Genomic DNA, 27,818 nt, shown 5'->3' with positions numbered 1-27,818 from the left:
GACATTGCTTGTTATTAACAAATAATGGAAATAAGATTAAAGTTAATTCATTTATTGATCTTGCAGGACACTGCACTGGATTTTGAAGTTTAGATCTCTCCACACTCTGATGAGCTAGCTTTCCTAGTACTTACCGCTACATGAAAGGTATGTATGTCTTAAATTTTTTACCTGTAAATCAGCTAGTTCATAATTTTTCATGATTTTGACCATAAAGTTATTGCTGAACTTTTATTTCATAGTCAAAATTTTTTCATGTTTTTAGCAATGCAGACCCCACTGTTTTTGACACACGTATATGGAAAGGTACCTAGCCTCATTAATCTTGTCTCTTGAATATTTTGTTTGAAACGTTTTTAAAATTAATCTATATCATTAAATCTTTTAAAAAATTTACTACTGAAACTCAAATGAAAAATTATCATGCAGTGTTCTGTTATAATAATAGATTAAAAAGAAAAGTAATTCTGATCAAAAGGCAAAACTAACAACTATAGTCAAACTTCGTTATCTCGAACTAGATGGGACTGTTTAAAAACTTCGAGATATCCGAGTATTCGAGATATTGAGAGTAAAATACATGTGTTCTTAGTAAAATAAGTAGTTGGGACTTACAAATCACTTCGACATATCCATGGTATTCGAGATATCAGTGTTCGAGATATCGAAATTCAACTGTACATTTTTTCTAATTTCTGAATCAATTAAATACCAGGGAACTAAAATTAGAACTTGCATGGGGTTATATAATGTGATATTTGTATATGTAACCAAATTTTATGGTATATTATAATTAATGCATCCATAGCGTTCCATTTTCTGGCTAGTTAAGAATTTATATAGTTATGTAAAACTAAATTGTGAATTACTTTTCGAAATGCGCAAAATGTATAGGTCAAAGTGTATTTGGTCCAAAATTTATAAAAAAAAAAATGAATATGATATTTGCACTGTCATAGCTATTAGTAAAAGCATGTATGAACCCACATTTTAAGAGTTTTTGGTTTGTTAGTTTTAATAATGTCATTAACATGCAAAATTGATGGTCCCCATTACACCTTTAGCTTGGCCCTATATCATTAATTAAAAACAACGAACTGTATCGCAAAGGAGATATATACCATGTACGAGAGTCATATGCAGCATGCGTTGCTGACAGGGGGTCATGATTTTGTCTGCTGGGGCTGAGTCAGCATGCCTGACCCCCAGGGCTACCTCACCAAATTTATTTAGAGCTCAAGACTGCTATGGGCTAAGCTGTTAAACTGGCAGATATTTTATAAGGACCTCTGGTTAATAACCATGATTTTATTGTGTTTTTTTTTTTGTTTTTTTTTGTTGAGAGGAAAAATGATGTTTAATTATGTTGATGTCTTTTGTCATATAGAATTCCCTAGAGGTTATCATACTAATGTGTAAAATCCATTGCTACCATAACATGACCAGAAGAAATTCATTAATGAAATTATTTTTTTCCTCGTGAGACATTAATTTGAAATATGTTTTATCTCTGAGGCCATGGAAAATCTTATATTTTTACTGAGTATTTCCATCTGTATTTCTTGGAAAAAAATATTTTTAAATGTACTACCACCAAAAATATGAGTTATTATCTTTTTTAAATGATTGTATAAAAAAGAAATAGAATAAAGATGCATATCTTAAATAACAGAAAAAGACCACTGCTGTCCCCATCAGAATCCGTCAAACACTGTAAATATCCAATAAATGAATATATATTAAGATAAGAAATCTAACAATGTTGGAATTTTAGACATTTTTTAATCATTGAGTAAGTGCTAAAAATATTTGTTCACACCAGGTTGCTTGGCTCAACTATTAATGTTCACAGCAAGATTAATTATACCCCATGCATGCGAGGGGTATAATGTTTTTGACTGTCAGTCAGTTTGTCAGTCCTTTTTAAGGTCTTCCGTTTCCAACGGAAGACCTTATAGTTTTCGTACTGTTTCTTCTCATTATTATTTTTTTCCACGAATTTTGTGCACGCGATTTCTCGAAAACTATTCGGCCGATTTCGACCATTTTTTCACAGATAATTTCCAGTTGTCATAATTCTAGAAGTTTTTTGAAATTTTAGAATCGTCACTTCCGGTTCCGATTTACGGCCAATTTTGTAAATTTTTACGACCAATTTTGTGCAGACATAAACTCAGAGACTATCAGAGATGTGAATGTAAAATTTTCAGGATAGGTAGACCATAGTTTGAAGTTGTGCACAATGCAGTTTTTTTACCCTAGTGGCACAAAGTTTAGGAGCTCGCCTGGGCTCGAAAATTGGATACGAATTTTGAATGAAAATTTTCATTCGTTTTGATCTGTGTCTTTTTATCAGTAAATATTTTGTGAAGACATATATAACAAAAGTGGTTTGAAATCAAAAGTTCTTTCTAACAAATTCAAGAAAAAGGGGCTGGCCACTTTATTTAGGGGCCAAGACACTTGTAAACTCTATTACTAATAACTTAAAAACAATCAAGATTTTGTAATACATTATAGAAGCAAAGTTGTTGATCGTAACAATATCTATCAGGTAAAATCATTGCCACGCCCATTTATTACGCAATTAGGGATTTTTAGGGGCCAAAGTAATTAAACTTTGACGTAATATATCTAGAGAAGGAGACATATTTTGTTAAGCATTGTAGAAGAGAAAATGCTTGCATTGATGATTCTAATCGATTCCATTAATCAAAACACTAATGTCTGTCCCCATTAAAGATCTAGAGGGCTGGCCCCTAAAATATTCAATCATTTTTATCTCAAAAATGATCAACAACTTTAGATAGGTGTAAGGACAAAAAATGTTAGAATTTGTGAGACCTATCGACTGAATTCAAGAAAAAGGGGCTGGCCCCTTAAAATAGGGGCCAAGATACCCGTAAACTCTTATATAAATAACTTTAAAATGATACAGATTTTGTAATGCATTATAGAAGCAAAGTTGTTGATCGTAACAATATCTATCAGGAAAAATCATTGTCACGCCCATTTATTATGTAATTAGGGATTTTTAGGAGCCAAAGTACTGAAACTTTGACGCAATATATCTAGAGAAGGAGACATATTTTGTTAAGCATTGTAGAAGAGAAAATGCTTGCATTGATGATTCTAATCGATTCCATTAATCAAAACACCAATGTCTGTCCCCATTAAGGATCTATAGGGCTGGTCCCTAAAATATTCAATCATTTTTATCTCAAAAATGATCAACAGTTTTAGATAGGTATAAGAACGAAAAATGTTAGAATTTGTTAGACCTTTTGATTGAATTCAAGAAAAAGGGGCTGGCCCCTTATATTAGAGGCCAAGGCACTCGTAAACTCTAATACAAATAACTGGCCCCTAAAATATTCAATCATTTGTATTTCAAAAATGAAGAACAATTTTAGATGGTCGTAAGAACAAAACATGTTAGTATTCGTGGGACCTTTTGAATGAACTCTAAAGAAAGGGGCTGGCCCCTTGAATTAGGGGCCAAGAGACTCGTAAAGTCTCTTACATATACCTTAAAAACGATCAAGATTATGTAAAACATTATAGATGCAAAGTTGTTGATCGTAACAATATTAGTTTGTAAAACTCATTGCCACACCCATTGATGACGTAATTAGAGATTTTAGAGATGTGTTGTATGTGAAAAAGCAAAAGTCTTTGTTAAGCATTTTAAAGGATATTGACAATCGTATACATTAACTAAAAGTAAGTGGTTGAGGGAGAATTCTGAAATTTCATTGATATTTTAATCGAATCGTTTAAAAAATTGAACGGAAGACCTACTCGTTACTCGTAACGAGATCGTATCTAGTTTTTTTTGTAATTACAACTTCTCTTATTAATAAACTGCGGCACAAAATTTTGTTAAACTTTTTAGGTATTTAAGACTCAAATTGTTTGTGCATATTAACTACCAGGAAATTTTGATTCCTTTATTTTCTGAGAATTTTGGCCCTTTTGCATTTTGAATTTTGTTGTTAAAAACGATCTATGTTTGAATAGATATGCAATATATTTGCAGGAAGTTTTGAGCAGATGATTTTGCAAGTTATGTCCTATATCCAATTATTTCAATTAAGTATGTATTTAATACATATCTTATCATTCATTATGTGTAGTGTCAAGCAATGGGGGAGTGTGGGGTATGTTAGCTTGCTCACTTTTGCTTTCATTTCAATAAACCTTTTCTCAGACTCTGATAATTAAAGTGACAGATGCCAGTCACTAGCAGCTTATTTTTTTTTTAAACATCTCTTGTTGGAAGGTGAGACATAATGTTTGAAATTAGGTCAGAGGTGTAATTTATCTTGTGAGGTTTTTGACTTTACATGTACATTGTATTAGTTTCATGTTTTAGCTTATTTGTATGCTGGACAGTGGAGCATTGAATCCTTTCCAAATATAGATAAAGAATCACAATTAATATTCCTCACGCCTTGCTGTGCTCACTGACTGAAACCTATGAAAATAAAGATAATATATGGGTATATTTGAAATGACGATTTTCCATGTAGATTTCTGGATTTACCTGGCTGTGTGACACCTGGGAGGTGTGGCAATCTTTGCCTTAGAAGATCGTCAGTTTCCACGTACATAATCGTCAGGTACCCCAAGGCTCTCTGACAGGTAATGTATTCTGAGCGATAAACAGGTAGCTTGTAAATAGAATTAATATTGCCCAGAAGTTATTGGATTTATCTTGATAGTCGGATTCTGTTTTTGCTGGTGACAAATTGTGATAGTAAAAGTGTTGGCAATAAAGGTATGGGTATGAACTGTAATAGTTTAATTAATATAAAAAATTCATATTGTTTAAAAAAAAAAGACAAATTCCATCACCAAAATAGCATGAATGTCACTGATATATATAGTAAATGAATGAAAGTTAATGCTTAAGTATTAAGGTTAAATTTAAATTTTTTTCAGATAGGATGTACTTTCTAAATTGCTTCATTTTATTTCAGGAGAACATTCATGAATGGATAAAGGATAAAGAAAGTGCAGTGAAAAAATGAAAATGTACTTGTAGATACTTAAGCCAGAGGTAAGAAACTTGATTAAATTTATAACACAGAGAAAGCGTACGAGCTTGTGTGTGCGTGCAGTACGTGTTTGTATAAATCTGATTTATGAAGCAATGTAAAGTTCTCTAACAACACATAATGCATCTGTTGATCCAGAAATCCATCATTTATATCCATAGGAAGGCAATTTTCAGGGATTTTCCTTGTAGTCTATAAGGAAACCCACACAATTGAACTGACAAATTCAATCACTAGGTGATCGGAGCCCCAGTAATTCAGAGTATTGAACTGTTACATTAACCTACAAGATAAATGAGCAGTGTCTAATTATTATATACCCATTAATATTAACTAGTTCAAATGCCGTGATTAGGATCTACCGTTACTTTAAATGGAGAAAATATAGTAAGAGTGGGTTTTTTATTTCCTTGATGTGTTTGCACATGTTGTTGAAGCTTGAATCTGCAGGTAAAATTTGCAATTTTTCAGGTAAAATATAACAAGTTTGTTATTTTAAAAAAAATATATTACCGGTATAAAAAAGATTATTCTGTAATCAATTTTTAATTATAAATACTATATATACCATGCATTTTACTGTAATTTAAAGCTCCTAGATATTTTTTCCCACATTCCTCACATTAATTAATGTATAGGGATAAAAATAATTTAAAGATACATTTTGAATTTCTTATTTAAAGGGAAAAATAAATGTAGAAGATATTGTTGAGAAAACGTATATCATGCCACTGTATCGCATCCCTAATTAGATGTTTTGAGTGTAAACAAATGATAATGTGTTCCTTGGGGTGATAACGTGACAAGGGGTTGTTTGACATTTGTCATCACTTGATGGACGTTGAGAGTGAAGTTAAGGCCCCCACCCTAGTAGTAATCTTCTCTCGGTCATCTCATTCATTCAACATGTGGAATACAAAGTCTACAGCCAAAATTCCACTGTAATAAAATGACCATTGAAAAGAATTGACCCAATATGTTAACACAGGATTTTATACCCCCCTCTTTGCTTTGAAGTTTCTTTTTTACCTGGAGAGAAACAGATCAAGATTGATAGATAGTCAGATAGCAGTAATACATAGGGATAAACAACATTAGATATTCAGCTATTTTTTGCCCCAAGCAAAATGGATTAGGCAACCTAATTCAATCAGATGACCTTGAGATTTGACCTTGACCCTTGATGTTATTTTGGTACTGAGTATAAATTGGTTTTGAGTTGGGTAATGTACATGTAATGAAAGTTGTTTCAAAATAAATGGAAAAATATAATTTCATTTAAGTGTTCAATTTCTGTCCTTTGAATTATTTATTTTCAGATTATTGTTAGATATGTATCTGGAATAGCTGATCAAAGTGCGGTCGAAAAAATTTATTTACATTATTTACAGAGAATCTATCAACATAAATATCTTTCTCTGATCTGTAAAGAATAGGGATTTCCTATAATAGGCTCAATTTGGAGCTTTCATTTTAAACCTCTATTCAATTGGCACGCGGGAAGTAAAATTACTAAAGACATACCAGGTACTACTATTTTTAAAGAATACATGCATCCTTGCATATGTGGTATTCCTATTGCTGCTGAAACTAATTGGCACATGGGTATAGTTCATTCTAATCATAAAGATACTTTGATGTACCAGTCAGGTATATGTTGACCAAAAAAGTACATGCACTAGCTATTATGCTATTAATAATAGGTTTCAAATATACCGGTAGTAGTCAGTTTACTGTGGCAGAAATGTAAGAAATCACATTGTATAAGCAATCGGTGGACTCCTATTCAGGACAAAGTGTCACATCATGATTATATATAATGGCTGTTTTAATTTTAAAGAGAGAAACTGTGACATGTTTATGTTAACAGACCATTGGACCTGTCCTTGTAATGGTAACTTACTGGGCCTATCACATTCTGTAATTGTGTTGTAACCATTGTTATAACCATTGTCTCGTAATGTCCTGGGGACAGGTTCTGACCTCACTGTATCTGTTGACCGGGTAGGTACGATCTTTACCCCCAGATTAGAATCGTCCTTACCCTGGTTAGCTCAGGCTATGGACTGACCCCATAGTTTTGTGCTGACCGGGTAGATGTCGATCTGTCCCCAGACGAAGAGAGTCATTGACTGACGGGTTACATATGTCTTGATTAAACCAATGAATATGCAGACTGCATGTGTATATCCTTAGCCCTTGATTGGTCTTGTTTAAGAAACAAACCTACCCCAAGTATGGAGTTTAATTTGCTGTTTCATTCCATACAATAATATAAAACTTGAAAGTTTTACATATTTTACTTATATTGATGAGGCTGTTCTATAATGGAGATACACAAGACCTTGAGCCTAATATCCCTATGCTGTTTGGGATTTGTTTTACGGTAAAAGGAAGATGGGTAGATAATAACAATTAAAAGTGCACCAAGATGCTATCTGGACATGTTTTCTATTCAATAGTTGGGACCCTTATTCAATATTCACCTGTTACATAGCTTTATAGGATAATACCTTTACTGTTTTGATATCTGAATAGAAAGAATTTACTCTGCAGGTGGGGATAAATGAATACTTTGTAAAGTTTGATTTCAAGATTTAAGATCTCAACTATTGCATTTAAAGAAGTTTCATTGGATTTTAAGAAAGACATGCCATTCCAATGCTCAAATTAATCATTCTGTTTCCAAACATCTTTTATTGTCAGTGTAAAATCAAAGGCATACACATTCTCATATAGGAATTCCATCTATGAAGTATTCACTCATTGCAAAGTGTTGGTTGATCGAGACATTTTTGGCTGTCATTTTTTACACGTCCATTCCTGGTAACTGTTTATATTTTGGTAAAGAAGACAAGAACCCTTTGTAAGCTGATTTCATTATTGCTGTCGAGAATCATGGTTCCTCTCTCACTGTTAAATCTTATCACAGAAGATGTTTGTCGAGTGAATGCCTGAGACAGAACTTCGTTGTTGCTAGGAATCTGTGAAAACACAAATTTACAATCACTATCAGCCATTTAGAAATCCTCTTATTTGGTTTTATCAAGAACTGATCAATTGGCAACATTCATCCTTTGTCCCCCAACATTGTTGCCTTTGATGATCTTAAACCTCCTTTCAATGCCTGAGTCATTATTAATCAGTATAGATTTGACATTTTGGGGGAATCAATCAAAATAGAAAAAATCTAATGGACTATTGCGACATTGCAGGGCTGTCACTCTCCCTGATTTTTGTCTGATAATGGGACCATTCCTGGATGGAAAATAGGACCGAAAACTTGATTTTACTTGTCTAGAAGAAGGCAATGTTGATACCTTTAGTTATAATAAATACTTGATGTAAGGGAAACTATAAATGGAATTCTACATGAACTTACTGAGTGAGTACTGACGTCACTCAGTGAGTTCATGTAGAATTCCAGACATAATGTCTGACAGTATATTTTGAATAACTATAAACTTACTATGTTGATTCTAGCATTACTTAAATTTAGCTGGTTCCAGTTATCTATAACTATTTTTCAAAGTCCTTATTGAATGATGACTAAATATTTTCAAATTTCACCAGAAAGGTTATCATTGCCTCTACAATTACTGGTATTTTATAAATACCTGAGTCCTGTACTGAAATGGTTAATATGTCTCAATAGGACTGCAATTAATTCACTGAAATAACTTCATATAAGAGGCATGCAATGTCTAACAATCTCCCATTTGATACATTGTACAGTAAACAAACTTATTTGTGTGCAAGAAAATATTACAAGTACCGGTACTTTGAGAACCTCTTTGTAGCTAATTTTTATTGCCCCGAATCAGTTGTCTAATTCGATAACTAAAATAGGTTCAGTGGCAAACTTCAGTTGCCACACACCACAGTTTCACTTGTAAATTGCAAGATAAGGTTGTACTTTGCATTACATGTTGGTTTTACAGTATACTGTATAATTTTGAAAATTGTTCATTATTGTTTGTGTAGAGAAATTTTTAGACATCCAAAGACCAAGATACATTTTGGCTGCATGGATAGAGAATGAACACATTTTGGGCTGAGGTCATCATTTTAGATAGAAATCTGCTATACCCTTGCTGATGGATTAATGGTTTTGGCAAAGGGCAAGCAAGGGCCGGATTTCAGTTAATGACTTGTGGAATGTAAGCCAATATTGCAGATTGACACTTAAATGACTTATCAGCAAGTACAATGTTGGCCCGTACTTATCGTTATATATTTTGTCCAAAAAGGTTCGAAATAGGTTAAAAACACTTTCTGAATGAAAAATGTTCCTTTAATGAAGTATAGAGAAATTTTATAGACTTTTTACAATCTGTTTATGGTCAATAATGCTTCCTTTAAGGGGTATATACCGGTACTGAAAGTTAAAGAGGTCTGAAGGTGACTTTTTCTGGCCTTGCTGGTGAAAAACTGGGCATCTTCAGCCGAAAATATAATCCAGAAAAAGTCGTTAACGTTTGAGATTAATGACCCCGTCCATGGCATGGGGGCATGGTTTTTGGCAATACACATTATGATTCCTCTCCTGAAAATGTTTAAGTAGTTTGTGAAGTTTTGATTGCTGAACCATAAATAATGCTTATTGAGGGAAAGTAGTGAATGAAGTCATATAGCTTTTTAACTTTACTACTCATAAATATGAGAATGTCTGTCATGGATTTGAAAATCATCCAAAAAAAAAAAATAAAAAGTTTTGCCAGGATAAATCTAGTAATTTACATATTTGGAAGACTAAAATCTTACCCATGTAAATCTTGCCCATACAAAATGAAAAAGCAATTACCGATAAAATTGAATCGATTGCAAAGTATCAGAATTTTCAACTCCTGTTGTTTAAGACTTATATGTATGTATATATTCTATACTGTTCTATGGGAATGAAAATCAATAAGTTTCAATATAGGGTCAAATGATGTCTGCTTGGTATTCGTCAAGATTTATCGAATGATGATAAAAGGTTTAGTTTTTCAATAACTTAGGCCATGAGAGGATTTTTTCGTTGGGCTTCCAAATAAAGAAGGTGTAATGTACTCTAGTTTGCCAATTTATACCTCAAGCGTTGTCTGTCTGGCGTAAAGCATGTACAACTAAAAAATTACTTGGCCGAAGAACTATTGCCATTGAAGAAGATGAATCAGTGTGTTTACTTAAGATTTACCTACATACAAACGTAAACAAGGGATAAATTAATAGATTTATTTAGTTCATTTGGAAACTGTGTTCAAATATTTTGATTTCCTCCAATCACAGGTTCCCTTTAAATAAGGAGCGGGACACGAACAGTATTGAAGGGTCCTACACTGTCATTCATTAAATCAGTGTTTAAATGATTCTCTTAACTACAGACCTATTTGATAAAACATTCGATTGATTATGACATTTAATTGATTATATCGGGAGCACCTATTTACCAATCGCTGATAACATGGGCCCTTGAATAGAGTCTAGAGAAATGTCTAATTGAAACAGTTAAGACAAGAAAATGTCGTTTGTATAGGTAGAGAGTTTTCCCGTTGAATTGACAGTGTATAGAGATTAAGCTGGACTTAAGTTTGTATTGGAGGGACTGAAATTGAAGGAGCAAGAAGCCTTCGGAGCAAAAAGAGAGGACTTTGTGAAATCTTTTGATCTTTAGCTGCACTTTATTTTCAAGTTGTTTTGGGATAAAAGTACAAATAGTTTAGAAAAACCCTCAAGGTTTTAATTTGATGCACTTTTTGTTCTGCTTGTGAATAACTTTAAAGTTTTTTGGAAGATTTAAAATTTTCTTTTCCTTTGCTCATTTTAGTAACACTTTCAAATGTTCCTGAGGCTCTTGTTTGGTAATTAAATAAGAATTGATTGAGAGTCCTTGCAGGGCAATGTTTTTTTTTTTAAGCAAAAGTTATGATCTACAAAGATCCAAATAAATTTTTCTTAGCAATTAAATTACCTGTAACAATAAAAAACAATTGCATTTACTTATGAGAGTTCATATGTGATAAAGTTTCACGCAATTTATTATTCCAACAAAATGTGATTGATTTGATGTTAAGTAGAATTTGTACAGTGAAGACAGAGTTCATACAGTCATGTATATGTATGAACATGCATGTACTTTGAACCCCTGTCCTGGTTACACTGTTTCAAGTATAATGCATGAATATATTTGGTACCATTGTCTTTATCTTGTATGTATGTCTAATTTATAGAGTTTAATCATCAGTTTGCTAAATGACCATGCATTTTGTACAAATTTTGTTGAATTTGATGACAGGACTAGGTATGTTAATTGTAGGTTGTTTTTTTTTCAATTTCTTATTTTTTTTTTTTCAAAAAGAATTTTCCTTTGAATTGCATGCTGGGAATTTATTTGCAATAAAAGAAGAGAGGAGCATATATTGTTCAAATGCCACTTATGTTTTACTGTCACAAATATCCCCATACAGTATTCCTCTGTCAGATTTGTCACATGTTACATAGTTTTTAATGTTCGGTTGGACGTGCATGAAACATTTCTAACCAGGTAGATCTATGATGTATGCACATAAAACGACAGTAACACATAAGTACATGCAATCATTGTGTAATGACAACATAAAATCTGATAAGCAAAAAACTTGTCACTGTGGAATTTGTGCACCTTTTACAGAGGAAACCCCACTAGCTTGTAAAATTCACTGTTCTTATATACTTAAAAGAAAGTTATCTGCAAGTAAAAGAAAGTTAAAACTGGCAGATTTAAAGCTTTTTGTGGACAATCCGAGGAACCATATATAAATGTGGTATGTAGTTTTAAAAAAAAATAGTTAGTTTTTTTTCTACCCTTTTTGCATCAATTCATTTTGTATCAATTCATTCTATCAATAAAATATAATATGGCTTGCGATCTGTTTACATCTTTTAATCACCATTTTGGGTTTTCCCTTAAGCTAATTTTTTTTAAAGATTTTGCTTGTTCAACTGCCAGCATTGTGATTAAACACGCATATTTTGTGGAAAAAAAATGACTTATGTCTTCCAAAAAATTGTGTTTGAACAAACTGGAAGTGCTTGCAATTATGTGAACTGATGTTCCTTTGTCAGATTTTGATGGATCACAATTAGAAGTGACACAATGGTAAACACGATATTCGACGGAATTTGATTTTGAGCGGTGATAGAAACAGGAGATTGTAGTGCTCAATACACAATAGCCTTATCTCGCTGGCCTTGAGACTCTTTTTGAAAAGAAGTAAGATTTTTTTGATAGTGCAAGAGGAGCAATTATTTATTTAAATGCTAGGTTTTACAAATTTAGATATATAGTTTTGCAGATTCTTGACGCAGGTCATCTGGAATGACTCTGGTTGCACACATTTGTGTAGTTTCTACTTAGAATTGGTTCTCAGGCAAGGATGGTTCTGCATAATGTAATCTTAAGCTTAATGATCTATATATAAGGATCTTCTCATTATGGCATTTTATGGGTTTAAGATTTACTGGTATTCAATTTCTGAAAAGTTTTCTCAAAATTTGATACTGCGGGTGAGGGAAGGTGTTTTCTTGGTATATGTATTTTTATTTAAAAAATATGAACATTGAAAATTAAACCTGAAACAGAACAATTCTGTTTCACTTCGTACTGATATTTGGATAATTTAATTTTCTTTAAATCTAGCATCTGCAATTGTATGTATAAATTATTTGATGCTAATAAACATAACATATGCACCTTGGAAGTTAATTGTCATTAATTCTATAATGCACATAATAAAATAATGCCTGTTGAATACTTGTCTTTAAGACACAAAGGAATTTATCAATCGTGAGATCTTATTTTTGTAAGATCAATCGATAAACCTTTCAGCAATTTTATCGATGGGCTGTATATTTAACTGATCAGATAGAACCCCTACTGCACAGAGGATTTTATTTAAATGAAACTCTGAAACATGGTTTATACAATGAAAGAACAAATAAAAAATTAGGTCCTTTCTTTCTTAAACTTTTCAGATGGTATCAAGCAACATTAGTTAAATAAAGTCAACTCAGTCCTAGTTAACATGTGCTTGATATTTGTTCATTTCATTCAGAACCATATATGAAAGAGATATTTAATTGTTGTGTTCTTGAAAACAGATAAACAAACTTCACCATTTTCCTTAAAGTGCCCATTGTCCAAGAGTTGTTGGCAAGAAGGAACTTGCTAGGTTTATTTTATAGACTTACAACGGCGAATGGGAGAAAAAAAAAAGGTATACCCTAGCTGTTTCAGTGGAGCGTAGCAGTCCTTATACTTTACACCTATTGGTTAGGATTTAACTCAGAATATTATCCGTCGACGGATCTTGGCTGTTTAAAGACGACTGTCAATGGAATATTTATGAAGTGAATGAGAAACTAACACTCCTTTCGATGAGTTTCGTATCTGTTTTGTTCCCGAGTTTTAATGGAATATGGTAAGTTTTGATTTGGATAATGTCATTTTTGAATTGTTGTTTTACTTGGGTTCTTGTTGCTATTTGTAAGAAAAATTTCATTATTTAGATTTTGATTCAAGGGTGGACAGGTGTTGGATACTTTAGGACTGAACAGTTCTTGAACACTTGTGATGATTGTTGAACTTAATGCATTGGTTCCAATTAGTTTTGAAGCTGAGCAAGTTCTTTTAAGGTTTTATAGGATTATTTAATTCTATTTACATTGAACTTCTTATTTAAGCTCCTCATGAGTCACTATTATTAATTCTTTGCTAAGTATACAACAATATTACTAGTACAGATTAATTATCAATTGAAGGATAAGGATTTGGGCTTTGGTTTTAACTTTTTACCTATAAACTATTCGGAAACCTGGTAAGTATATACGTATGCTCAAAGAGAAAGTGAAGAGTTCTTGCCTTATCTGATAACCTCCTTTTATTGTTTAATGTACTGCTACTCTTTTGTATTGGTAAATAGGGAAAACCAAGAATCACTTGACAATTATAAGAGGTCTATCTGTGTTAGTTTTTCTGCATGTCTGGGTAATGGAGTACCTAGTCCTCTTCATTGACCGACCCCCGCTGAGTTGGTCCTCTTTAATAACACTGCTTATGAAGAGTTGAGAAAAGGACCCAACATTCACTACTTGTATACCCAGTACTTCAAACTCAGAATTGTTTTTTTGTGATTTTTTGAACGGATATATGTTTGATCTTAGAGGTTCTCATGAACTGATTTTATGGACATCAATCACAGGGCATTATAAGAAGCAATGTCTTTTATGATGTCGATGTCATCTTTTTTTTAAGCTCCTGCATCTTCAGGTGAAAAATGTCTTGCTCTCACCAAAAAATATTAATAGCTATGGCTTTTCTTTACAATCTTTTGAAATTATCGTGTCCTTGAAACTTATAGAAATGTGAACAGTCATGTTTACAAAGGGTGGTAACAATTTTTTTTTTGAAAATTTCAGCTGTCAAAGAATTTATATATAAATACACCAGGAAGGGTAGAACAGGTGACAGGTTTCGTCAAGATTACGCAATATGTGTGAGAATATAACCAAATCCTAGCAACAGTTTCTTTTTTTTACATTAAGACATGAGAAATATTTGTAAACTCCTTTGATTAATGATCTTGAAATATCATTATTCAATTTAGCTATATGTTCAGAAAAGGGGCAAAGTGAAATTGTTTAGCAAACACATTTTGTTTACACTTACACGGTTGCACTAAAATCAGCTCCTTCATGGATACATGCGCTCTGCGTCTAACTGAACTGGGTTAAGCCTGTTAAGGAGATCTTGTTTCTTATGAATTTGGTAAATGTACTTCACCTGCTTTTAGTTAGATTGATATTTATGTACATGGTACATCTGCATGCAAATAGTGATTGCTTGAAGGAAGTGATCAGTTTCTGAAAAAAAATGATATAATTTATTCAGAAATGATTTTAAGATGTCCACAATCAATTTTCAGAGAATAATACCAACATGGTTAATATTTGTTTTCAATCTTTATTTATCTGAGGAATGTTTATGTGAAAAAAAAAAAGTCTAAAGGAGTTTAAAGTTACCAAGAACCTGTATGTTGCAGTAATATAACTAGCCCAAAGCTGCACACACACAAGAGGGTCTCATGTTCGCATACCCAGCATGCAGATTAAGAATCCAGTTACTGGAATAATTGTACCTCAAATATTTAACAACGTATGCTGAGCAAGCATGTTTCTTTGTGTATAGATGCTTTGTAAACCTTTAAATGACCATCTATTTTTCTTCTTCAGTGAGATATTTTGAGAACCTATAAAACGACGTAAGAGGGATGATTTTGCTCTGCAAATATTATTTATTTTTGTATATATGTCTCCAGATTTCATGATTAAGAATTTTTTCATGTCACCAAGTCAGGGTAACTGCGGTTGCTCAGCTTTCCTCATTTTACCAGTGTTTGTGCCCAAGTGAACATTGAAAGCCCAGTCAGCCTGCATGGACAAATACCTTTTATCGAGTCAAGACGAAAAGGCAATTGGGTACAGATTTTATCCCTCTCTTCATTGTCACCTAGAAATTAAATTCCTCAGCAACCCCTGGATAGTGGTCCTGGCAATGATTTCTCCATTTCCACCCAGAATGGCTACCCTGCCTAATGACCTTTATACAGTGTCATTTACTGACCATCTCGGGGTCTGGGGGCGATTTTTCTTTGACATGGATGACCTGGCAAACCTTGTAAATGAAGAGAAAATAAGATTAAACAATGCTGGAATGTTGAATTAAATAGACTTTATTTAGATTTAATGAAACAGTTATTCCACCAATTTTTACCCAAGCGGACCTTATCAGATTATTTGTTATGTTTTGAGTAAATAGAAAGGCGAGGCAAGGGGATTTGAACAGTTCAGGAGTTGACACCTTTGGTATTGAACTGTATATATATACCCGTGGTCAATGAACAATTTTCGATTGCTTCCTTTCACATCGTACCATTGGGTGACTGAAATCATTTTGATTATCAAAACTTTTTAACAATGAGCGGAAAGTTTATGTTTGACGGTGTGGTCGGGTGTTGTGTGGTACAGTCGAATGGGGAGAATTAAGACAGAATTCTGACAATAGGGCCATTCAAGCCTCAGTCAATAGAAATCGATCTCTGTATTTATTATTAATGTAAATAGTTCAGCTAATTATAAAGGGGTCGTACATACCAAAGAAGAATGCAATATCCTTCTTGGAGTGTTTGGCAATTAAAAAAAATATACCTTTATATTAAATGATTACAGTTTATGGCTGGTCTTTGCTTTGTGCAGCACTTACATAGTTATTCCGTCTCGATCATTGTGAGATCCACGTTTAAATGTTTGTTAACCTTTGATTCAATTTTTGATTTTTCTAATAAAGCAATAGCAAATATCTTGTAATTCATAGATGTGTATGAAAAATCAAATACATGCAGTCCATTTAAGAATTTTAAGTTCCCATCAGGTTAAAAATAGCTTTATACTAGCTTACCTGGTTTCAAAATCTACAATAGACTGAATTCTAAGTCAATAATTTTAATTGAAATGTTGCAAAAAGATAGTTTGAAAAATTATTAATACAACATAACTTCAAATTCCATGTTAAAGAATACTCAAAAAACTAGTTCAACAACAGTTTGAATTGAATACACAAACTGACTGTATCGAAATTGAATAGGGGCCAGGTTAATTAGCAGGTGTACAAAATATATCACACCTGTATGTGTTCACCTTGGCTATAAACCTGGGACAAAAAGGGGGGATAAGTGGGTGCTGTTTGAGAACATTAACATAATTGAAGCGATAATGTTCTACTAATTACATGTAGTGAAATGTGTGTATATATACATAGATTAGAAGAGCTGCTTACTGGTACATGCGATTTCCTGCATTTACTGGTTCAATTCAGGGGCTCTGTTTGATTAACAGATTCATTGTGAAGTGCTAGTAAATTAGGATTTTAAAAACTTAATAGAACTGAATATTTACTCTTCTACAGCATATGTACATAATTTTTTGATCAGTCTATTAAGGACAGAAACTTGACCCTTAGGAATGAATGCTGTTCATTTTTTGAGCATGCAAGCAGGAACAAACTTTTGTGCTTTTGAAATTTTCTATTTGGTCGATCCTTATACATGTATTAAATTAAGTATTCACCAACAAAAAGAAAGTTTAAATTTTTAGGTACATAAAGGTAACTTTGAAAAAATTATTGTAAATACATAATGCTTTTACATTCTTGATTTGACTGATGAAATAAAGAGCCAAAATAATATCTTAAAATTCCAGTATTTTCCTTTATTCCATGCATATAAAATTATGACACCCTTCAATAAGTCTGATTTTTTATCTACGCATATTTGTTTATAAAGGCCATTAAACTTCGGAATGGTAGAAAGCAGATTGACATTTACATTCAGAGTTATATATGATATGGGACCACCTTGTCAGTGATAAACAGAAAATATAGCTTTGACAGTTTTTTTCCACGGGTGTAAATTCAACTTACTTTTAACCCCCCATCCCAAAACTACCTCTACTAGAATTTAGGAATTTTGCTATGAAATATAAACTGTTAAACGGTGACTATAATAAATGTTTATTTTAATTAGAATCGCAAGGATTTTCTAATTTGCATTGTGGTTAAACACACTATGTATTTTTTTAAACTACGGTTACATATCTTACTATTATTCTGATCTGTGGTAATTTGCCTGTAGGTTGTGTTGAACTCCCAATATCTGATTTAATGTGTAACAATAGACACTTCACTGTCATTGAGCAATGTTGTCAAATATTGGTCCCCGGTATTTGTCCATACAAGGTTATGACCTGGTTGTTTTTATTTGTAAGTGAACCTTAACAATGACCTTTTAAATCCAAAGTAAGAGTGAGAGAAAAAAAAGTATGTCATTATTTTATAAGGAACCCTTTAGCCTTTGCTCAATGCATCAATGACTTTTAAGTTTAAAAAAGGGGGGTCTGGCGTACGTAATTTAAAGGAAGGCATGAATCAAGGAATTGAGGTTCTCTTGTCGCCTTGCTCATGGTTATAAGGCAGTCAATGGGGATGGATGGGAAATATGAAAGAGGGGCTTCTCTTGTGACAAAATGAAACCAAGCACTGGAAATAATTTGTGGTTGTTTGAACTCTAAGGATGGTATTAAATTTTATTACAAACTTGGTAAGTAAGGTAATTTATTTCATTTATGAATACTTTGAATGGACCTGGGTTGAGTAAAAGAATGTCTATTTGATATCTTTGTAACATTTCTTTTTCACCTGACAAGATATTAAATTTGACATTCCCCCTATTGGCTGGCTAAAGTGAACTGTTGCTCATCTCATCTCCTGTGTTACAAAGCGATTGTGGCCAAGTTTAAATCGTTATTTTCACCTGACCTGTGGTACTAAGTTTTTCCACCTGAAGAATTAGGTAACCTGACCAAAAAAGAGTGTCAGGTGAAAACTGTTTATAAATCAAACCTATCTCTTGGCTGTGCAGTAAATAGATAATTGAGGACTATCATTGGCTGAACTGGACTTTTTTTTTTTAACTAAAGAAGAAGACTCCCACCCCAGCTATTGTTTAAAAAGATAGATTGATTTCTTAGGTGGGGAATAGAACTGTGTCATATGGGTGAACTCTTCTTTTGTTACAGTATTCAGGTATGGAGCAGTTGCAATGATTTTTTATTGTGTGTGTGTACAGGGTATTGTGTGGCAATGACAACTGTGTGAGACAGCTGTGGGTGTAAAGTTTGTAAAAATTGTCCATGATTCACCATTTAAAGCTTTAAGTTTCCATTTCTCACATCAGTAGAGATGTACAATGTGTCACATGAATGAAGCACCTCTCATTGGATAACTGCTGTCTTATTAGGATTCAGGAACTACAGTTCTTTATTATTTCGGAAAAGGATATGTTCCTTTGAATGGTAAATTGGAAATTTTGCCTTAAACATCCCACATGGATTAAAAAAGGTGAAAAACAGGTGACATAGTTATGGTTTATGCTTCAGGAAATGCAAGACACATGAATATTTGAAAGTTGAATGATAATTAAACTACATGTATCCGATATGCAGTATCATATTTATGTGTTTGATAACAAATGATAATTAATTTCTCATTATTAGGCATTCTCAAATTTCATAATTAAGTAGGTTTATGAATCAGAGTGTTTGTTTGAAGGAAAGTATTTTGTGAATGATGACTCAAATTCTTTCAGTTATTCATTTGATATCGTGTTGAATTGTAAATAAGTAGAAAACTGATCAACCAAAACATTTTAGGAAAAGATCTGAATTTGAAGTGTATTGATATGTAAATGTTATGATTGAATGTTTATAGATCTAATATAGATTTTTCTGAAGTATGAATTAATTGAAAAATGTTGTAAATGAGGTTTTTTTTTACATCAAGATCAAGCTATCATGTTAAAAAGAAATTAAGAAAAAATTGCCAGGGAAAAATCAATACAAACCTAAAAAGTGTTTTTTTTCTGTTTTCAGGACTAACATTTAGCCATGGGTCAGAATCAATCTACCAGAACTCCACGGGAGGAGATCAAGGGCCCCCCTCCCCGACCGGCAGAGCGCCCAACTTCTCGCCTCGTGAGTGACCTAGGACCAAAGGGTCCAAGTTACTACAACCCAGCCAACTGTGTCCTCCCCTCTGCCCTAACAGGACTCAAGGACGTACAACTCCGACCTGTGTCCAAGGAACTCTCTCAATATCATCCGGATTTCAAGGATATCTTTTCTAGTCCCGATGCCAATGAAAATGATCTAACTTCGGGAAATGTGACATTGAATGGTGATATTTCAAATGGAGATTTGTCACATGATGATATATCTAGTGGACATGACAGCAGTGATATTTTATCTAGTTCGTACCCAGGAGTGCATAATTCTCCACTGGCAAATGGCTTGCCTTATTCCTCAGCGTACGGAAGTGGTAGTACTGCCGATAATGGTACACCAGTGCAATCTGCTTCTGGGAAAATTAGAGGGCATCGCAGACAGATGTCAGCCACATCTAGTCTATACATTCGTGAAACTATTCCCGAGGATCCAAATGAGGAATCTCTGGATGTACGTGGGAAAATTGATCCAATTTCAATGGATACTAGTTACACTTCACAAGTTTCTATTCCTGTGAAAAGTTCGTTTGATTTAGATCAATCCTACAATATGACTTATGCCCAACTTGCTGAAGCTCGAAGGAGCAAAACTTTAATGGATATTGAGAAACGAACTGGTAAAAAACTAGAGGATCTAAGTCATGATCTAGCAGATAATGCAGAAGAAGGATCGTTTTCCAGACAACCCTCAGTGCGGAGCATGAAAAGTGCTGTGAGTTTAGACACTGGTCTCAAAAAGAAAAAGAGGGCTCCCCCACCCCCCAATCATCCACCACCTCAACCCCCAACCTCATCACCTCAGAAAACCTCCTCCTCACAACCTCCACCAAGACCTGCTCACCTTCCACAGAAAAAGGCACATTCCTTTGAGGAACCTCCAGCAGATTATGATATGGACGTAGTGGACAATGCACAAGTGAAACGCTCCCACAGTTTACGCACCCCAGCTGCCCCTCCTCCCCCTCCCCCTGCAACAAAATCTATTTTGAAAAAATCAGGACCCATAAGTGGACCAACTAGACAGAACAGTCAGCGTCCGCAAAGTGCAATACAGACTACAGCACATAGTGCACCAACAACCCCTCGTTCTACCTCCTTGTATAAATCCCCTCCTGTTCTTCCACCTGCTGCTAAAGCAAATCAGTCAAACCCATTCTTGATGGAAATTCAGAAGAGAGCTGAAAAAATTTCGATTAGGAGACAGTTGTCCGAGCAGGCAGAAACAGAGAAGAAAGCCTCTGAGGATCAGTCTCCCCCTGTTGAGGAGCCTGCAGAAAAAGTGGAAGATCTTAACTTTACTGATATATCAAAGGCCGAGGATGAACCTAATCTTGTTTACCAAAGTGCTCCTGTCACACCTCGTGAGACCCAGGACAAATATTCCCCCAAACCTCCCCCACTTGTTAGGCAAAGTTCTATTGATTCAGGAGTTGTTGAGAGTACAAACACAAATATCGAAACACGGAAGCCAGTGGAAGCTTTTCAAAGACAGCCATCAGAAACATCCACAACTAGTGGTGTGTCATCTAATGACAGCAACAATGCAGCTCCAGCATCAAGAAAACTTAGTTCCTTGCTGCAACATGATATTAAAATTGCTGCTCAGGCCAAAGCAACGAAAATGGTGAAGCATACGACTCCTGTGAAAGAAAAACCAAAGGACCCTGCACAAGTTTTCCGGGAGCAACTACAGAAAGCTGCTGCAGAGAGAGAAGCTAGATGCAAGGAAGGTAAAACAATCGACTCTCAGCTGGCAGAGCAGAAAAAGAGGGAACAGGTGCAGGAAGAAAACTTGGTGTTCAAATCTGACACAGTCACAGTAAGGCACTCTGAGAGCACCAAAGAAAACGGGGAAGTCAGTGAAACTAAGGACTTGGGAAAAGATGATGAAGAAAATAATGAATTCCCCAGACCAAAATTTATAAAGAAAAGTTCTACTGCTCCTAGTGGACTTAATGTCAGGAATTCTCGGCAACGTCAACCGGACTCAGATGAGGAGGATGCAAGTAAGAGTTATCGGGACTCGGTGTACGGAACGAATGACTGGGTGCCGGAGGATGACCTCTCAGATGATAATCTGTCTGATGATCAGACAATGACTTCTCCCAGAAATGGTATGGAAGGATTTAAAACATCCATCATTCCACAGAAAGTCAAGGACTTGAAAACAAAAGGCAAAGCTCCTAAAGTCAAGGAAAAGAAATACAAGAAAAATTCAGACTCATCTGCTGATGAGAGGAGAAAGTTTGATAGCATTAAGAAGTTCAAGAAATCTGTACACAAAAGTGTCAGAAATGCTTTTGGTTCCATAAGCAAAGCTTCTGGTAAAATAATGAAGAAGCAGAAATCTGAAGACTTTGAAGTGATTCAGGATGTGCCAAGGAATTGGAAGCTGACAGCTTCTCACTCTGAGCCATCGTTTGATCGAATGATGATGTCGAATGGTTTGGAAGAACGGGAAGATAGTTCTGATGATGACGAGTCTTCTGTGTTAGAATCTAGTGTTAGTGAAAGTCATTCTAGTCACAAGGCATCAGAGAGCAATGGAAGAGGAGATGATGAGCGTAGTGATGATGATGACAATGAAGATGATAATAAGGAACATGACATTAGTACAATGAAGCGTGCTGGAGTGGCTTATGTCAACAAAAAGGGACAAATTGTGTTATTGCCTGAATACGAAAGTGTCAATGGACATGGGTCAGAACAGTTCGAAGGCTCTGCTCCGAAATTAATTCCAAAGAAAAAGAAGTTTACATATGATGCGACTGTGAGAAGAAAAGAAAGAGAAATGAAGGAGGAAATAATTTCAAAAGATGTTCAAGAAAAAGAAAAACAAAGAGAAGAGGAGAAAAAGAAGGAGAAGGAGACAGAGTTGGAGTTCCGGAGACTGAGGGAGTTGGAAGCCAGGGACAGGCTGCAGCGTCTGGAACTCCAAGCACAGATGCAGCAACAATTGCTACAGCAACAGCAGCAACAATTAGGTTTCCTCTCAGCACCACCTCTACCCCCACCCACACAGTTTCAGCAGGGCTACAACCCTGCAGCTTTTGAGTTCTCAAACTTGATGAATCAGCCTGGTCTTCAGCAAAGTGGGATGGGTCTACCCTACACAGGTCAGCCAACATACGGTGGACCTTTGTTCAATGCTGGAGTTCCTGGAATGAGCTATGATCTAACGGACTACATGAGAATGATGCAGGGAATGCAACCCAATCAGAACATAACCTCTGCTTATGGATTCATGATGAATGGAACGACCTGGCCAGGACCCATGATGGATGTGAGCAAAGGTTTTGTGGACTATTCTAAAATGCCAAACGGGAGTGTGCAGACTGATGATTCTCAGAGAAATCAGGTGTATAAGACATGGCAGGGCCCCACTAAGCAAGTGGTACCCAACCCAAATTCTGCAGCCTCAGGAACTGCACAGAAATACATGGTGTCGGGTGAGCATCCCACCAGCCAGCAATATCGTTCCAATGGTGCTATTGATCCCAGTGTAAAGGGAGATGACTCCAACTCGGATGCCTCTGTATCAGAAGGATTGTCTCCCTTGAGGTCTTCCATGGTGGCAAAGATTAAGGTTGGGGACTTTCGGCCTTCAGTGACAGAAAATAATGCTGGATTATTCAAGTCATCCATTTCAGTTCCCAACCTGTCTACATCAAAGACAAACGGCGACTTCAGGTATGCTTTTATTTCTTTTTATGTATCTTAAAGTGCCCTCTTAAAATTTTTACTTATTGACATAGAGGCTTTTAATCACTGTGTGCCCTATTCTAAATTATGCAATGACATATCTTTATTTTTTTTTCTTTTCACTTTTTGGTGGGATTTCTACTTTTTTTTTCAAATGTACTATTCTCAGTTTAAGTCAAGCATGCTCTTTCATGATCTTTTAAATTATTATGATATGCTTTTGAATCCATAGAAAATCGTGCAAATTTCCCAAGTTTTTCCTGTTTCTATCTTCAAAAACCATTTATTTTAATGCACTTTTTTGAAAGAAAACTGGATATTTTTACCTGCTTAATAGGAGCTCAAAATATGTGCACTTCAGCTAGTGTATTCAATATTGATGTAATCTCACGAAGACTTAAACCAAACATTTTTTCAAATTTTGTGAGATAAAGACTGGAAGATATATTCTTCGTGTTCTTTTTAAAAATAAGTGTAAAGAGGAATCGTTCTGGAGACAAACTGTCTGCTTGGAACAAAGGTGAAAATCTCAACATTGAATTAGGTTTCCAATAAGGCAAGATATACCCCCATTGACATGATAGTAAATATTCCCGATGCAGTTTAAATTTCACAAAATTATATATGATGAAACTGTTTGACAAACATTGGGAGAATCTATACCAGATGATTAACTGAAATAGAAATTTCTTCGACATAAACATGTTTCATGGGTTCAATTTTCAGTGTGATTGCTATTTTAGATGTGGGAGGGGATATCCACCCATTTAGAGATCTGGTGATTTCTTTTTAGAGATCAAGATTGTACATGGAGACATTTTAGTTCTAGTATATCATGTGCAGATCCAGAAAATTTGTACAAGGGGGTACAAGGGATAATTAGGTTTGCCAGATGGGGTGGGGGTTCCAAGGCATATTTGGTTTTTGTTTACTATGTAATTTTCATTTACGTATATAAACACTCCCGTAGGGGAATTTCAATTCTTTCATGCATGTTACATGTTGGTGTATTTTGTGACATTATGTCAGAGAGTTAAAGAATAACAAATTAAGGAGTGCCATGATTAATGAAGATAAATTCAAGAATTAATATTATAATGAACCACACTTTATGATACACTGATGCATACACTGCATGTATTTTACACTTAACATCAAAGCTCTTGAAAAGGATTTTACAAAAGAGAAATAATTAATTGCACACTATATGCATGTATTTGTTAAGGTAATTACTCCTTCATTTACCGTAGTTTATTAAAGAAATTTTCCATGAGAAAATCAAAGTTTTAAAGCTTTAAAATGTCTTAACCATGGTTGATTTATAATATAGATAAAATGACTCATCCTTTACATGTGATCACTTAAAAGACTGGCTTTTTACTCTAATTGAAGGAAAGAAAACAATCACACCATGTTAAAATTCCTATCCCCTTAACATGCTTTTCAGGGTAATTAGCAATTAGTGTGACTTAAGTATGATTATGTCTAGGAGTTTTTAAGTCAACACGACAATTCTAATCTTCGAGATTAACAACAGTTACACAGTCGGCCTTGTCAACAGAAGACGTTGGCCCAGAACCACTGGCCCGGGCATAAAAGACTTGTTCGTCCGAGACCCACACAAAGCCAAGAGTAGAAGACCAAATATTTGTCATAATCACTACCTTTGTCTGTTTTAAATACAAGTGGAATTTCAGCAGGGAGATTATAAATATACCCGCCACAGATATTGCTACGTACCTCGTATTTTAAAGTGTTAATTTTAAGAAATGGTGTGTGTATTTATATACCAATACCAATATGTGTACTTATGTATACATTTTAAACATTCAGACAAATTACATTTGGAAACATAACTTTAAAAGAACTTTCTTGGGGACAGCAGTATAGATCACGCCTCTTGTCTGTTAGCTAGCACGCTGGGTGTCAGATTAACCAATGCTGTGTCAGTCTGCCATTACACAACAATGTGAGCAAAATGGGCTGATCTCCAGCACTTAAAGGGTTCTCTTCTTGTGCTCCTTTTGACACCTGTATCATATAGCCATTACATGTACCCATTAGCAATTACAAAGCTTTAGGTGTCTCTGTCTTATCTATTGTTAAATCTTTTGTCATTCAGTATATCCATAAAAAGTTCAGTTACCTCACTGTTTTAGAACTATGTGCCCCATAATGTAAGCTGAAATGACCTTTCAGATTATAATAGGACAATGCTGGGATGGTTATCCAGAGGCAGTCAATGGAATAATGTTAACAGTCTACCTTGCTTAGAAGCAGAAATTTTTCCCATGGGGAAGGGTCTGAAGATTAATTTTGTTTTCCAGGGAAGGCAAATTTTCAGACCCCCCCCCCACTATTTCTTATGCATATTTGTTTTTAGACACACAAAAAACCAGCTGTTTCAACAACTAATTGTATGCTCTATATCACTATTGACAAATAATTAGTAGAACCTTTTATTTGCTGTTTAATTTTCACATTTTTTTTTTATTTTCAGGTAACCCTAATTGTTGCATGTGATGTACGTATATACTCACCTGAGTTACCTAAAATACTGAAACCACAGCAGAGACACAACCTAATTGTAATTATCTGCCGACAGTTAATCACCATGTCCTAGCTCTGAATCAAAGAAGAAGAAACAATCTATATACCCCGGTAAGCCATGAAAACAGAGGGACAGGACTTGAATACATTTAGCTGCTAAATGCATATATCTGTTCAATATGCATTTGAAATGAAGATCAATCACATTGGCATTTAACTACATGTAGGTACTCTGATGGAAAAATAAAATACTGTAATCAAAATGAGTGATGATTTATGCTAAAAATGTGTTAATTTTGAAAACCATTGGTCATAAATGATTTCTAATTTTGCATGTAGTTTATAAATATACATGCTAGGTATGATTGAATTATCGAGTTGTTTAATTTTTCTTTTGTTCCATGAACAATTGATCATATTGTGCAAGCTTTCCTTTATTTGTTTAATAATCAGTTAACAATAATTCTAGTCTAAATGTATATGTGTACATATATGTATAATCTATCAACATGAAAAATGTCAAATTGATCACATCTGTTATAAATTTAATTGTCAATTCTAACTGAATTAAAATCTCCTTAAATTAGGGGGTAATATAGAGAAAATTCTTGCAACTTTGCAGATTGCATTAGAATATAACATTGGGTGCACATAGCTATGTATAGATACCCCTATTAGTATATTTATTATGCAATGATTTATTTTTGTAGAAAAACAAATTTGCAGAATATTGTTCATGTATATACATGGACTCTTTTAAAGATTGCAAAATCTTTTAATTTTACACACTTATAAGTGTCACATTTATTTAACATATAGTGTAGTATTTGTATGGGGTCTTTTTACACATTTTTGATATACATGTATCTTACACTTTATATTCACATACAGATTTAAATATCTTTCTATCATGATGAAATTTTTTTTTTCTTATTTATATCCACATCCTAGCCACATGTGTATACAGTATATATGGAATTCTATCACTTTTGTTATACATGTCATATGGGCCTTATTCGTGAATTATTTATTTTTGTATATGATATGATATTTGTTAATTAAACTGTTAGAGTTGTGATCTTCCCCAGTAATACATTTATAACTATTATTGTAAGAAATGGGGTTGAAGCAACCATTTCTACATTTGATAAATTGAAAATTCATCTTGACAAAATAAAAATGATTCCTTGATAATTGCACGCCAGGTCATGTGATATTCATTGTCCTGTAAGTGGCCAGTAGATTTCCCCTTCCCTCTTCCAACATCTCTCAATCTGTATACAATGTCTTTCAATTATTTGTTTATGTGATTACAAAATTGTTATTTTGTCTATTTGTTGTTAATTTAATTACAGAAACTGATCACTGCTTCCACGAACATTCATTGAATTAAGTACATTCTCTCTGAGTTGTGATATCCAATGTAAAACATAATTATCATTTGTTTTATATATGTATATCCATGCATACATTACATCACAATTGTTGGTTATTTTTGTATCATATATCACATGTCAAGCATATTTTTTCTATGAAATGCTAATATTTATAAATATATTAAATATATATATTCTAAAACTTGTTTTTGTGTCCTTTTGTTACTTTTAGATTGGGATATACATGTTTGCATGTATTTACGTGCCTGTATTGAATTCCATTAAGTTTATAACATTTAAAGCAATATGAGCTGCAATTTTCATGTTGAATTTTTTTTTTTTTACGAAAATGTTATTAATTTTCTGCTAAAATGACATAAAATATCATGGCTTTTAAATTTCTGTTAGCTTTATTTTTGTGGGAAAAGCTGTTAAGAAGCTTTAATTGAAGCAAAATTGAATGATTGTCATCCGCCTGTACAAAAAATTGATCTGCT

General features: G+C 34.0%; 1 protein-coding gene across 7 annotated transcripts; it reads left to right on the top strand.

The window, feature by feature from the left end:
- The first annotated feature begins 66 nt into the window (after nt 1-66).
- LOC128179959 (nucleolar protein dao-5-like) lies at nt 67-27,527 on the top strand. Of its 7 annotated transcripts, XM_052847680.1 has the most exons (5): nt 67-147; nt 4,533-4,644; nt 4,983-5,062; nt 19,563-23,383; nt 25,896-27,527. In XM_052847680.1, exons 4-5 carry the CDS (start codon nt 19,578-19,580, stop codon nt 25,897-25,899), a joined length of 3,810 nt encoding a protein of 1,269 aa, XP_052703640.1. In that variant the 5' UTR covers nt 67-147; nt 4,533-4,644; nt 4,983-5,062; nt 19,563-19,577; the 3' UTR covers nt 25,900-27,527. The 7 variants fall into 7 exon arrangements, with proteins under 7 accessions (XP_052703640.1, XP_052703648.1, XP_052703665.1 ...); XM_052847688.1 differs by lacking the exons at nt 67-147; nt 4,533-4,644 and adding an exon at nt 4,645-4,780; XM_052847705.1 differs by lacking the exons at nt 67-147; nt 4,533-4,644; nt 4,983-5,062 and adding an exon at nt 12,172-12,294.
- The last annotated feature ends 291 nt before the right edge of the window (nt 27,528-27,818 follow it).

The sequence above is a fragment of the Crassostrea angulata genome, chromosome 1 (assembly GCF_025612915.1).
Source record: "Crassostrea angulata isolate pt1a10 chromosome 1, ASM2561291v2, whole genome shotgun sequence".
Taxonomy (NCBI): domain Eukaryota; kingdom Metazoa; phylum Mollusca; class Bivalvia; order Ostreida; family Ostreidae; genus Magallana; species Magallana angulata.
Note: the sequence above shows the minus strand (reverse complement) of the source record. Positions and strands in the feature narration are given on the sequence as shown.

Excerpts from the sequence above, each read along its gene's own strand:
- LOC128179959 (XM_052847680.1), top strand. The coding sequence starts at position 19,578 with ATGGGTCAGAATCAATCTACCAGAACTCCACGGGAGGAGATCAAGGGC.